Source organism: Rhea americana, unplaced genomic scaffold (assembly GCF_003343005.1).
Source record: "Rhea americana isolate MKP2758 unplaced genomic scaffold, rheAme1 scaffold_71, whole genome shotgun sequence".
In the NCBI taxonomy this organism is placed as follows: Eukaryota; Metazoa; Chordata; class Aves; order Rheiformes; family Rheidae; genus Rhea; species Rhea americana.
The window spans coordinates 875,993-890,693 of NW_028186879.1; the positions used below are offsets into that span (position 1 = coordinate 875,993).

Sequence of the window (14,701 nt, forward strand, 5' to 3'; positions counted from 1 at the left end):
TGTGTGCTTACGAGTAATTATGAATGGAGGATTATTACTGGACTGAGTACTCCTTTTATAAAAATATACAAACTTTGGTCAGCATCCTTTTTCCTTTTACGTCTGTTCCTTTCAAGAGTCCTTTTCAGAAAGCTTTGAACAGATATGAGGTAAGATCTTACTCAGAAAAAAATACTCAGTTAAAAAAATAGGAAACAGAGGTTAGGAGGGAACAGTCAGTTCTTGCAGTACAGGGAAACCACCAGTAAAGTTTTTCAGTAGCTGGTGCTGGGATCTGTCCTTGTCAATATGTTCAGAAATAACCTGGAAAACATGGAAAGGAGCTGACAGAGTTTGTTGATGATACTAAGTTATTTGAACTTGTTAGGTTGAGGGTCCATTGGAAAGAAATGCAGAATTGTATGAATCTGAATATCTACATGATAAAGTGACAGACGAAACTCACTGAAAATAAATGCATTATGATCTACATAGGAAAAAAACAATCTGAATTTCACATGTAAAATGATAGGCAGGTGGCTGACCGTTACTACTACAGAGGGAGAGCTGAGAGTTGCCATACACAGTTCTGTGAAAGCGACAACCACAAGGAGCAGCTCAGAAAGCAAATCAAGCGTTAAGAATTATCAGGAAAGAAATAAAGAGCAAAACTGAGAACATCAGGATGACTCTATATAGGTCTGTAAATTACCCGTATTTTTTATACTGTGAACATTTCTGATCCTTTCATCTCAAAGGATGCAGCAGAACAGGGATATAGCACACACAGGTTTGATCCTTTGCCTTCCTCAGCCAAAATAGACTCTGAGAAAGGCAACAGGAAGGATCAAAGGAATTTCTGGGAATGAGAGGAATGCGCAAGGAATGAGAAGGAGGGAGATCTGGACTCTGCAGCCTGGAAAAGATGTGACTTAGGGAATAAGCAATATGTATCTACAGGCTCATGAGGGGCATAAATGTCTTAAGACAGTTGTAAAAGTCTTTTCTGGTTCAACAAGTATAGGGGCCATTGAATGAAATTAGGAGGAGCCTCCTTTGGAATAAAATAAGGAGATGGCTCTCCATATAGCGGGTAGCAGGTCTGTAAGACTCCTTGCCAAAGGATTTTGTGGATTCAAAAAGTCTTCACAGGTTCAAAGAGAGATCAGACAAATTGAGGAAAAATCCACTGGGAGTTACTTTAAGTGTAAAAACGGCTTTTGTTGCAGGAAAGTCTTGAGCTGATAATAATTGGTGACTGGGGGAGTGTTARGAGGAAGTAGCTGAAGTTAGTCCTGTTCTTACTCATCACTAACCATCTGCTTATGGCCATTGTTGAGACAGGATACTGGCTAGATGGATCCCTGGTCTTATGTCTACGTCTGTCAGTATTTTCCCTTCACTTCCTGTTTTCCCTCTGGTTGACTCTCCTCTCTCCTTAAAAATGTTTCCCTCCATTCTTTCTCATCCCTTCCTTGTTTTTCGCCTGCACTTTCAGTACATGCCCCCAGTCAACCCAGAGGTACTCTCAGACCCCTATTACAGTGTTGTTGAAAATGGACMATCTTAAAAAACACAACCTCAGTTCAGCAATAGCTTTTTCATCTCTTCTGTTAATCACTGGAAAATGGAATGGATGTTAATTGTGCTTCCAAGTTCTCAGCAAAATGAGGAGAAACTGCTCCTTTATAGAGCCCAAAGGTTCCAAAGTCAGGACAGCAAAGAAAGGACAGGGAATTTCAGCATCATGAGAATGAAGGCTTTGTGGAGAATGAAGGCTTGGTTCTTGGAAGACTGTGGATGTGACATTATGCCTCAAAGTTGAGTGAGCTATTTGGATTGACTTGTGTAGAGAAAATAGCTTGCACCTGCAGGATCTGAATAATATCTTGGACTTTATATATAGGGATAATATTTGCAAACAGGAAAAACAGACAGTAAGAGTGGCCGTTGTATGTAGAGATTTCCTGGTCTTTCTCTTTAAGCTTCTGACTGATCTATCAAATCTTCTTTCTTTCTGTACTACATAGACTACTAAAACCAAGCATTTTTTCCAGTAAAAAGTTCTAGATTCTTGTGGTAACTTCATGCTTTGAGCCATGTCTGTAGTTCCAGCCAATATTCAGCTTTGCCATGGAAAAAGACATAGTTGGTGCTCTCTGAGAGAGAAAGTGAAGGCTGAGTCATGCAAACTGTACAAGATATCAGAGTGGTTAGAGTCTGGTAAAGGAGGGAAAGGAGGTGGACGAGAAGGAAGGAAGGAAGGACTGGCTGAAATGTGATCTGGTGCTGCATCCATGAAGACTGCTGTGCAGTGTATAGCAGGAAATGGAAGGTCAAGAAGCTAAATACAATTATCTGATAACAAACTCAAGGTGAGAAAAAATTAAGTCACCTCAAGATGTGCAGAAAAAATGAAAAATTACTTTCAAATGTTACCATTTCCCTAATGGTCCAGTGGCCTCAAGAACTGACAAAGCAGTTAGAAACACAGTGCTTTTTTTCAGTAGACTGATATCCATGTCATTTTCATGTTCTTGTGTGGATAGCTGTGGTATTGTGCTTTGGTGTACAGATTTAGACATGGGTTTTTCTGTGGAAATGCTAGTGTGGGCTGATGAAGGGGTGAAAGATGTGATAGGTAAGAATGCTCTTGATCGTTCTACTTTTCTTGACATAATTCAGGTCAATCAGTCTTCTGTGGTAGCATACTGGTATAGTTCAGGACAAGCCACCATGTTTGTAAAGGATGATTGTGAAAGGGAAATATCATGCAGTTATTTGACTACACACAGTTAATAGCAGGAAAGGCAGTATGCAGCTGGCAAACTCTTCCTTTTTCCATAGAGCTAYGGCCATATGCAACAAAGCCATGAATGTCATATATCCTACTGTTCTTAATGATGTAGTACCAAAGATACTCACCAGGAGGAAGAGCATCCAGGACAGGTGGGATTTTCCCTGGAGAATGTACTTTCCCTCTAAGTGTCCCTGTCAATAGAGACATAGATCATTCTACAAAACTAAAAACAACTCAGTCCTCAYTTTGGCATCTGTGCAGTGCACTAGAGGTCCAATCCAGTCTAATGCACAGATGTCACTGAGAAATCTTCCAGTTACACTGCAGCTCATCAGTGGATAATTTCTGAACATGGCTAAAAACRTCCTTGGCCACAAGTCTGCCTCTGCTCTGGGGACTGAGAGCGAGGGGGAGGGGCAGAGACRTCCTGCCCTCTGGGAGTCGTGAGATATCCAAGCTGACATGGATTGGTGAGGTCTGAYGTGTTCCTGGTGGGCACTTTGACATTGCCACAGGCACCAGTAGGCACTAGTGACAGTGACAGCAATGAGGTGACGGGACTTGAGCCACTCTCATCAGGACTTTTTGTCCGGCCCTCATTGTTAACCTCCAAGCTAAACATAAATAAAGAAACCATGACATATGATACAAAAGGTATCCAGATCCTACCATTTATAGAAAAATTCCTCCAAGCCCATCAATCTACACAATTCATGCATATGTGCTCGTTGGGGAAGATACTTGGGATGAACTCCCAGTTCAGCTGGAGCTCAGTGGAGTTTTGCCAATGAATGCAGTGGGACTAGGGTTTCAACCTCTAACTGATTATTTTTGACCTACAACAGGAATGCTTGGATGATAGCTCGATAGCTCTTTAATAGACAAGCACATTACAATGTTACAGCCAAAGGTAGTCAAGCATGCTGGCCAGGTTCCAGTACAAGTGTCCCCCTCCCCCATAAAGCACGTTTCACAACCTGTACATGCTCCTTGTTACTATTTTGCCTCTCTGCTTCCGGCCTCAAAGTGATTCAGTGTTTCTTAGGACACGTGGCTACTCCAGCCCTGTGCTACCAATCACACAGCAGGGAACACCAACAGGCAGAGAAGTCAAGACCCATGTCATTCAGATTTTTTGATAACCTCCAAGTAGAAACCAGTTCCTATATATTCTTTACAATTCCAGGAATTTCCAGAGTTCCTGTCTTAAAATTAGTGCTGTTATTACCTTGTCATTATCTTGAAAGATGTGACTCAGCCCAACTTCAATTCATAATACTGCTGCCCCAGTGTAGCTAGAAATTGCTCACTGTCCTAAAACATGGCATATACTGAGAGAGAAATTATGCCTGTTTATCAGTCAGTCTCACAGATGATCACCCTCTGTGGCAGGATGGTCTTCTCTTGCTCCTAGTGCAGTACAATCTCCAAATTTTGTCTCAGTCAACTAGAGTGTGACCAGGACTGCCGGTGGCTTTGCCAAGAGGCATTCTTGAGAACTAAATGGGATTTTTCATGAGGAAAAGACTGCAGAGGTCTCTGGCATCATGTTAGAGGACTAGGAGAAAGGAGCTGAAGAGATGAGAAGACAGAAGATAGTGAATGTTTTTCCAAGTAATATGGGGATCTAGTCTTTTACATTGACATTTATCACTGCATTACTTGAACTTCAAATTGTAGAATTGTCTCCAAGGTGGAGAAAGAAGATTTGTCTGGCTACAAACTGGATCTGGGGCTTTCATCTGGGACTCACTGTCACATACAAACCACAAATAACTAGAGAAATCCTTTACCTCAGCCTCTCCACTCTAGTATAAACCACTGGGGTGATAACAGAACCATTTTTATCTTAAGATCAGTAGTCTCACAGGCAGGGCTCTAGTTTGAAGCTGCTTTGCAGTTTGACTCCAGTTAAATATATCAAGATGACATGAAGTACACTCTTACCCTGGAAACTTTTCCCCATCAATAGTTATAAATATACCGCACTATTGTGCTTGGCATGCTGTATGCTAATAGAGGTGAGGGCTCCGAAACTCATTAGGAAAGGGAGCGGGCTGCAGAGTGGAGTGAGGACAGCATGAAGCTAAGGTTGATAACCATGGCCTTGTCCAGAATAGGCCATGGGATTTTTCTTATCTCACTTTGGCAGGAGGTGTTGTTAGCTTCCTGTGCGAAATCAGGAGCATATGCTGCTTTCCTCTTGTTGTTTGGCTTCCTCCGCTACACAAGACGGTTCCCAGCACTGTGATTATCTTTGCATCTTCAAACATGGCACACTCTGCTTCCTCAAGAGCTTGATGTATTCTTAAGAATCAGGCTGGTTCCCCTCCCCCAAATGACTTCTCAAGGGCTGGTGCGTGTGGCAGCACCACAAAGCAGAGTCTGTTTTTAAAGCTGGACTTCTGGTTACATAAAAGCCCAGCCCTTTCAAAGAAGTGTGAATTCTCAAAGCAAAAAGTGGTGAGTAGGTCTGCCGATGGTCTCGAGTAAGCCCTTTTGAGAGCAGGGAGTTTCTCCTGCCCTGCATGCAGCCTCTCAGCATGTGCTCTGAGCTTCCTGCAGCTCTGGAGTGTCGGCTTAGCAGCTCTGACCCCTCCTTCCCCCTTTTCCAAGGCTTCTTTTGAAATCCACCGGAGAATTAATGGCTTCTGTTTTTTCCAAATGAATAACTGTTTCTCAAGCTCTTGACACAAAAGACTCAAGTGTGCCTCTATATGTCTACAAGCCTCTGCATGCGCGCATGTGTGTGTGCAAGCACGCACACAGGCGCGTGGAAAAAACTACTTAGAGGATGAAAAACCTGAATTTAAAGGGAACTCTTCAAAAGTGAAGTGTAGAGGTGAAGAAGTTGCTTGGGGACTCAGTTTCCCAGATATGGCATACCCTTCTGGTGGCAGACAATTGGCAAATTATTTCAGAAAAAATCGTAAACTGATGSATGTCAATGAGATTTTCTTATTTGACATTAGTTGGGCCAAGATTATGCTAATAATAGCTCTATTCATCTCTCTCTGTCTGCAAAATAACGGTGAAGAGACTTTCTTTATATCACCTTTTTAGGCTATAAGGTCTTTGGGAAAGGAAGAGCTTACGTATGTGTTTGTACAGTGCTGAGGGTGGCACAATTCTGATTCTTACAGCCAGAGAGGGAAGGATCCTTAAATCATGATTTTTCTGATACTCCTAGCACTAGAATTAGTCAGTGACATCGATTACACTGATCTGAGATTGTGTAATATGTATAAATATACATATGTATACAACCCCCCCCCAACACACACGGTGTATTTATCATACAGGATCTTTACATTTACATACTTGGAACCACAAAGTAGAGTATGAAAGGATCTACAGGAAAAGAGGTGTAAGGACTGGTTATAAATGTACTGGCAAAATCTTAGCTTGTTTATCAACCTCTGCACACACTGCATGCTCCTTCACTAACCTGGCAGTAACCCTGCTGTACACGTTCCTGAATAGGCAAAGTAATGAGGCTCGTTCCAACAACAAAATATTTCAGGAATTCATGAACTCCAGAAGTATCTGGAGTAAGATTCAAATACTCAAAATTCAGTGGGATTTCCCTTCAAGAACAAACAGGCAGTGCTTGTTACCCATAGGATACCCTTGGTATCTTACTGAGTGAATAATTTAAAGGAACTTGTAAATTCTTTATAAGTCATAAAAATACACAACTGATGTTATCTGAGGACTCATACAATGAAACTTGAACTGAACTAATTGGAAGATGATTGTGTATTTTAGTCCTAGCCAGAGTAAATTCTTTTCTATTTCTTTCCAAGCATCTGTACTTAACACAAACATTTGTTTTGATGACTGCATCTAAGTTCAGCAGAACCTTTTCTTTTCCTGTTACAAAATGCTTGTTGTTAAGAGCTGAAGTCCRATTAGGAGACATAATTTTCAGTTACTTCCATTTTTCCCTTGCCGTCTCTAAYCAATGCATCTGGCTTAAGCAATAACTTTATGTGGCACTGCTGATAGCAGCAAGAGGCAGAATGACTAAGTACTCCTCTAACTAACCAGCTCAGGAGACTGAAGATAGCTCTGGATCGGTCCTTAAGCTATGTTTGTGTGTTTGAGTTTAAGGTGAGGAGAGAAAACATCTTGTTATATAKCCAAAGGAATGAATCTGAGTCTTGTTCCAGACTTACCCTGGCAGCTGTGCTTCAACTGATCTGTAAGCGCTGATCAAGCAGACTGTGGCGTTGAGGGGGCACAGTACGATGGTAGTCGCRTCTCCCACTGTGTACCGCTGCCTGTAGAAACTGTTTGATAATGTATTCTCAGCTTGACTTTCATTCCTTTTTTTAATTAAACCCATGAACAACAACTATTAAGTATTTGATTTCCCACTATAATGGTATTAGCATTGTAATTGGCAGTTTGATGATAACACGATATGCAAAGTTAGTTGAGTTCACATATGTGTCTCCGGGGCTAATAATTCATCCAATGTTTTACATGTGTTTTCATTGTTATTGTGATGTTATTGTAATTATGATGATGGTTTGTATTATGGTATTAAGAAGTAATTGTACTTCTTGCACCCCATTGTACTGGACATTAACAAGCACGTAACACTGTCCTTGCCCCTAAGACACTGCAACCTAAATATATATACTCTTTTTCAAGGACCTTCGAGGAAGAATATAATAATAACTAAATCTACAGGCCACAGAGCTGAAAGAAATGAGATTGGAGATGCCTTTCAGAGATGCATAAGTGGTTTCTGAATATGTGTTATACCTTTTCCTTGTCCTTTACTAGTATGTATTTCTCAGTAAGGCTGTTTATTGCAGAGGACAAATTTCCAACCTTGTAACAAAGAAATAAAAATTAATTCTGTGAGGACAAAYAGTCTGAAAGGATGAAAATAAAAAAATGACTCGTTAGTATAGATGAAATGAGATTCTAGAGTCTCCATCTTTCTTTTGAGAGACTGTGCCAACATCCAGGTACAAGGATAAGTCTTTGGTACTGCCTATTTGTGCGCCTCTGATACTGGCATCGTGAACTAAGTTCATAAAACTGCTATGGCATGGAGAAGTTATTGTCCCACTTGACATTTCTTCTGAACTCTGGTCTTGTTACAAAACAAGACTTTTTAAAGCATTAAATGTGCAAAATAAATTGGATCTACTTCCCTAAATAATCTTTGATCATTTTTTTTCCATCTGAATGGATCAGCTATCTTAATATATATGTCTTTCACCACTCTGACCACAACAACTATTTCTTAGAATCTGGCTTTTAAACTAGTGTCTGGAATCTGTGAAATAAATAGTTGTGTAGTTGGGGCTTTCTTGCCCTGCTGTTGCTCCCTGTCTTCTCTCTGTGCATGAATGACCATGGCCTGCTCCTGTTTTTTTTGGCTTTTTTAGCAAACTTAAAGCAAGTTAAGAAATTTGGACAGATGATTACATATCTATGGTAGTGATTACAGTCCAAGTTAGTTTACATACCATCATTTCTTTAAGCTGTAACATCAGCTAAAAACTGGTGGGTTTGACGCAATGCTACACAACGAAAAGCAATCACATAAAGCTGGAGTACCACAGATACTATAAACAACACAGAGTATAAGCAAACTGCACAGTTAACTGAAGGGAAATGAACCTCATTCTTTGGTCATGATTGCGTATTATCCAGCCATCAGGCTTTAAGGGTCATTTCTCCAAACAACTGAAATATATATATATATATATATATATATACACACACACACATATGTCAGAACAACTTGATTATGGATACTACAGTTGTTATCTTTCAAATCCGTGGTAGATCAAAGGAACATACTGTATTTGAAAGAGCTTGACCCTGATGAAGGGTTAAGTTCTACTGTTCAAGATGGAATTGAAAAAACAATAATTAGATTTGGGATAAAAAAACAAAACTAGATGTCCTGAAAGAACAATAGGGATGGACAGAATTTAAGAAGMATTCCAATGTGCTTATTTCCATGTGTACCAAATTAGGCTTTGGGAAACAAATTAGCTCTACCATGACCACACCTGAATGTTCTGATTATAAGCCAATTTGTTGTGTAAGGCAAAAAGTTTTTTTTTCCCTGAGATTTACATTCATTAGCATGTCTTTGATTTTTTTMAGATAAAGTGAACATTTGAATTCCTTTGGCAGTTAGGGATAGCTTTGTTTAATTTGTTTTCATAATTTGAAAGATTCTGCATAGTTTATATTATGCATCTTGCAGTCATTGAATTGCAGAATTTATAACTTGCTATTATGTAATCTGAACTGAAGAAAACAAGCAGAAATGAGAATTTGCACCATTTTTCATGGTAACAAAAAGAATCTACACATAATGAAAATGCAGTCAATATATTATGGAATAGAGCATGAAACAAATATAAGTTATCTTGAATTTTAAGGCTGAAAATAATGTGAACTCATACTTAAAGCCAAGCCTGAACTATCATAACGGCTGAAAACTTAGGAGCGTTGGAAATGGGACATTGGTCTCACGTAGTCCTATAATACAGTCCTGATTATAAATTCTAATCTGACTGTAAATTTAACCTATGGTGGCTTAGATGTTAACAGGGACTCCAGAGAAATGATGTTGGGGGGGATTGTGTGGGTGGATCTGATTTTCAGGTTTCAAACACCAAATTTTATGAAATGTAAATATAATTGCCTGGTGATCACAGTATCTGCAATTCTCCCAGACTATATCATTGGCTCCAGAAGAATTGTTTTGGCTTATGTATCAAATGTTTCATTTATCACTAAATCAATAGCCTCACCTAATTTTTGTTGTATTCAGGCGCGGCTTTTGCTCTTACATCGATGGATCTTCCATTTTGAAAGCTGGCAGCAGCATAGGAAACAGAATCCAGAGCATCTCAGAGCGAACAGCAGTAATTGAGGGCAAAAATAAGGTATGATTACTGAGAGAAAATAACCCTTTTGTGTGAAAGCACTGACTGGAAAGATACTTCAAGATGCTATTGAGGTAACGATGAAAAAGCTGGTATTGTTGTTATATTGCTTACATTTTAAGATCTGTATGCATGCAGATAACTTATGTACATGCAAAGGGAGAGTTTGGTATTTACCTGATGAGGTGTAGAGGTGCAATTATTTTTACATGTAGTCATATTAAGGTAAGTGACATGACAAGAGAGTGTATTGGCGGGATTCAGYGTACATGGTTACTTAGAGCTGGTTTGTAGTATCTTGGGGCAACTCATAACACTGGCATAGAGTTTTAGGCCATCTTGTCTTCATTTTATGCCATTGTGCAATTTCCTGTTGTTTTTCCTATGAGAATAAAACATTTTACTCTCATTAGAGAGTTTATTCGCAGATGTAGTCCAAGGTTACTAGGTGATCAGATCTTCTTTTGAAATAAAAAATTTAAAAGGACAAATTAATGTGGATTGTAGATRGAAAATTTCTAAGAGTAATCTCAGTCAGAGATTCATTCTGTCTTCATTAACTGTCTAAATGGTAGGTGTCTAGTCTGAGTCAAGCACCAGAACTACCTTTATGGGTCGTGGGGACATGCAGGTACTGCTGAAGGATGACAGACCCTGTACTGTGCTRTTGTCTAATACGGCAGAGAGAGAGGCAGTGAAATTAGCTTGTCATGAGCTTTGGGAGAATCTCCATCAGTTGAAACCTTTAAATCAAGATCTTTTTCTAAAGGATGCTCTTGATCAGCTCCACTTTACTGGATTCAGCATCAGAATGATTTGTTGTGTTMGAGTAGCCTGTGCTACGCAAGAGCTCCGGCTGAGATGCACTGTGGTTTGCCTCTATCACAGCATCTGGTTTCAGTCTAATTTGATTCATGGCAGTAATGACTAACATGATTATAGAGCTGAAAACCTACCTTATTCCAGCCATGTAATTTCCTAGCATCCTGAAGTACTTCTTATAATTCTAAGTGAAGGACAAGGGGGATCTAGGTCTCCCTTTTGCTGATGGCTGCCTTCAGTTTTCTGTAGGTGAAAATCTATATAAATTGTAATTACTTTCATGTTAGGTCCTTTTCACACCCTACAACATAGACAGGGCTTTGTGTGCAGCCAAGAAAGGCTTTGTATGAAGGCCTGAGACTGCATTTTCTCTTGCTATTGTATTTTTTATTTACCACGGGTGTTCATTGCACTGTTCCAGTGCATGGGATTAGGGTAGTTCCCAATGAGACATTTGCTCTATTTAGCTGGCCATGGTTGAAGATGAAGGCAAAAATGGTAGCAAACAGATTCCTAGGGGAGACTGTCAGAGGAAAGCACAAGAAAATGAAACATAAGGAGAGATCTGAAGAAGGAAAAGAAAATCATTTGAGGTACAGGATGACAGGTGTTATTCCAAAGGAGGAATGATGAAGAAAAGGCAATGAGAGACAGTTGTTTTCCAGAAGGCATCTAGCCATGCTACAAATGAAGTTCTATTTGCTCACAGGGTGCATAAGGAGCTGTCTAATGGCCAGATCTCATTCTCCTTGTGTGCCATACATTTTGGAGACTACAGAAGAGGAGTGGCTGAAATGTCAGACCATCTTCCAGGCAACAGCAAACACGTTCCTCCCTTGAGGAAGTTACTAATAATGGATTTTTGCTGCAGAACTACAGGTTTTGTTTGAAGTCTTTGGCAAGCATTTTTTTTTTAATGAATCTCAAAATGAATCAATGGCAAGTCCCTGCATATACAACATGGAAAGTYTGGTAATGAAACTCAGTGGTTCTCCTTTGTGTTGTTTGTCTTCATGCTGTTTAGGTCATTTCAGAAAGATCTATCCTGCTTTACCTATACTGGTCTTTATAGGAAAGATGGGGTTAGTGAAATAGTCTTTTTGCTCATCTTTTTCTTTTATTTCTTTTTCTTCTTTTTCTTCTTCTTCTTCTTTTTTTTTTTAGTGGCAATGCCATTAGGAAAAAAGTGGCTTGCAGATACAGCCTTCGGATTAGTTTCTGATTTACATGCTATCCTTGCTGGAAACATGCAGGTTACCTGAAGTTACCAGCTCTTAGCTCAGTGCAAGTTATTTTTGTTTCTGAGAATTATTTTTCTTAAGATTTTTTCTGTTCTACTGCTCTTCCGTAGCTCTTCAAGCATAGCTGGATTGCTAGTGTAAATAGAAAATGCTCTCTGAGTATGGGTTTCTGGCCAAACTGTGAGTTGCATGGTTTGTGTGCACACAGCTGCTCTACAGTTTCCAGGATATTTTTTTCGCCCCCAGTGGAAGTCTTTATCTGTTCTCTCCTTGCGGTCCAATCGTCTTTCTCCGTCTCCCAGAGCAAACTCAAAGGGACAGACAAAATTCTCCTTCATTGGCTGGGGTATTGTAAGAATGTCAAACAGCACCGAGCTCACTGAATGCAGCATGCCACCACAACTGTCTGGTTCGGATGAACTGCTACTGCGAGCAGTTCTGCCACTGCAAACAGCTATCAACAGCTCTCTGAAGCACTTCCACATCAATGGAGTCCTGCTATCAAAAGAGAGCATCTACTCCATCTCCACATCCAAGCACAGACTTCCATTGAGTCTTAAAGCTCAGTGGAAACAGCAAAGTAGTAGACAAAGCAGTAGGAAACAGATGAAGAGACTCAGAGGGTTGCACATCTGGGTTAAAATAAAAGGGGAAATGGGAGTGAACAGAGGATGAGATTATTGTAATCAAGAGAAACGATGAACAAGGAATGGTCAAAAGGTTTCCTTTAGCAACATCCAAGGTTTAGCCTTCACTTCGGTAGGTTGATTGTTTGTTTGTCTATGGTTACAGAGGTAGCCTTAAGTATATTTTTAAAACTACAGAAACCTCAGGTTTTGTGTCTRTATGATTAAAGTAATGCAGGAAGCCTGTGCTACACTATTCATCTAGTGACAGAGAGAAATTGTGACAACAGTGTATTAGTAACATTTCCATTGAAACCTCTCTAAACGAACGTAGAGCAACCTGAAAGGTATAATGGAAGAAGTTTGTGATTTGAGACATAATACTTAATCATAAAACAACCCTTCAAGTGATTCGATGCTCACATCCAATATTTCATTTTAAATTTGTTGGACATTTCCATTGACTTCCTACAAAGCTGTACCATTCCTAGGCTGCTAAAAGCCGTCAATTCGTAATGTTTCTAGATAAAATCAACAGCTATATATAACTCAAAGCCAATACTGATTATTGTTCTTAGAGTGATCAGAGTGATTAAAATGTCAGTCTGTGAACGACCTGCAATAACAAGATATAAAGAACTGATATATTCATTGGTATCAGTGTAGTATATATATGTTCTCTCCTGTATGCATCAGCCAACTTTTGTTTATTAGTAGCTGCAAAAAGTTAGTACTCCTTGTACAGAGACACCAGCGACAAAGAACTGCAGGGGCTGGACAGGGACCTTGGGGATGGAGAATGCATGGAAGAAGGCTAAGAAGGTAAATTCAGGTGAGAGAGACTAGAAGGTGCTGGCTAAGAACAAGTGATGATAAATTCAAGAGAAAGGAGATGCTAGACAGGAGGGCTGATGTGTACAGGAAAAAGTTGGAGGGAGTGGCTCAAAAAAGCTTGGTCTGAGGAAATAACACACTAGTACCACATTCTTCAGAACCTGAAAATGGAACAACTGGTCCCTGAGCACTCCATTCCCCTGCTGCTAGAAAATATTGGTAGCCCACTGACAATAGTTGGTACTACAAAAGCAAGTTCTGTGCCATAGTATCTGCACCCAGGAAAACAGTAAAAAGAATATTAATCCATGAATTAGTGGTTTATCATAATGGTTTCATTCACATATTTATTCATTCATATATATATATTCTTATATGACTGCATCTATGTATATGTATACATATACATTTAGCCCTATTCTCTTATATGCAAATATATCTATCTGTAGATGGATAGATAGATGGACAGATAGATAGATAGATGGACAGATAGATAGATAGATCTATTTTCCATTGTGTAAGCACCTTACTGACACAAGTTTTTCATGGTCCCATCCCTTGTGCGTGACAAAGCCCCCTGACTTCAGAGAAAATGGAAAGTAATGTTCCTGTTAGAAGATTCTGCAAAACCAAACCTAGGTTTGCTCTTATACATCTCTGCTTTGGCTGCCAATGATGACTCATCCTGGCATGTGCTGACAATGGGTGGTATTAAAAACTGTGTCTGTCCAACATAAATGTGGAGTGCAGGGTGGTCAGGGGAGTCAATCCATCATGGAACTGACAGAGAAGGTGTCACCATGGAGAACAGAATGGGTCCATCTCTCCTGTACTTTATATGTCAAGCCCYGAACCTTTAGCTCAGTCCAATGTCCCATCATTACCAGCTGGAGAGAAGGAAGCATCTCTTGTGTCTGTTCTCAGCCTCTACATATGCCATTTTTCTGGCCAATACATCCGTGCTGATTGGCCAGGTGGCATCCAAACCAGAAGAGATAGCTGTTTAGCTCACCCTGCAACAGCATGCATTTTGTTTTTTCTTCTCTACTCAAAAACTGATTTTCATGCAGCACATAAGATCTTACTAGCTCTGAGATGTCTGTCAATTTTAGTTGAAATCAGGCCACAGGTTCAGAAATTACTGAGGGTGGAGGGAAGAAGAGGACTCTGGCAGACAGATGGACAGACAGTGATCACATAAGCCTAATTTTCTTAGGAAGGTAGGCTAAAGATAGCACTGGAAGTTTAGCTTGCTTCTCTTTCAAAACATTGTAACTTCTCTTAGGACTCTCCTGAGTGCTATTAGAATTGCTGTCAACACTTAAACAGATCACTTAAAAGGTGGCAGCTGAGCCTAGTGCTTGGTAAGATTAAAACCAGCAGAATTTTGCGCTTGCCTCTGCTGAGCTGTAACTCCCTCTTGCTCCTAAAATCAATGACTTCCCTCAGTGCATGAGACAAGAATAAAAC

The 14,701-nt window shown here is 39.9% G+C and overlaps 1 protein-coding gene across 1 annotated transcript in view; it reads left to right on the forward strand.

The window, feature by feature from the left end:
* Positions 1–14,701, forward strand: part of FLT1 (fms related receptor tyrosine kinase 1) — a 119,228-nt gene that overhangs the window by 48,084 nt on the left and 56,443 nt on the right. Inside the window, exon 11 of the mRNA XM_085321801.1 lies at positions 9,594–9,708. Coding sequence (XP_085177927.1) covers positions 9,594–9,708 — 115 coding nt within the window. The remainder of the gene's footprint in view (positions 1–9,593; positions 9,709–14,701) is intronic.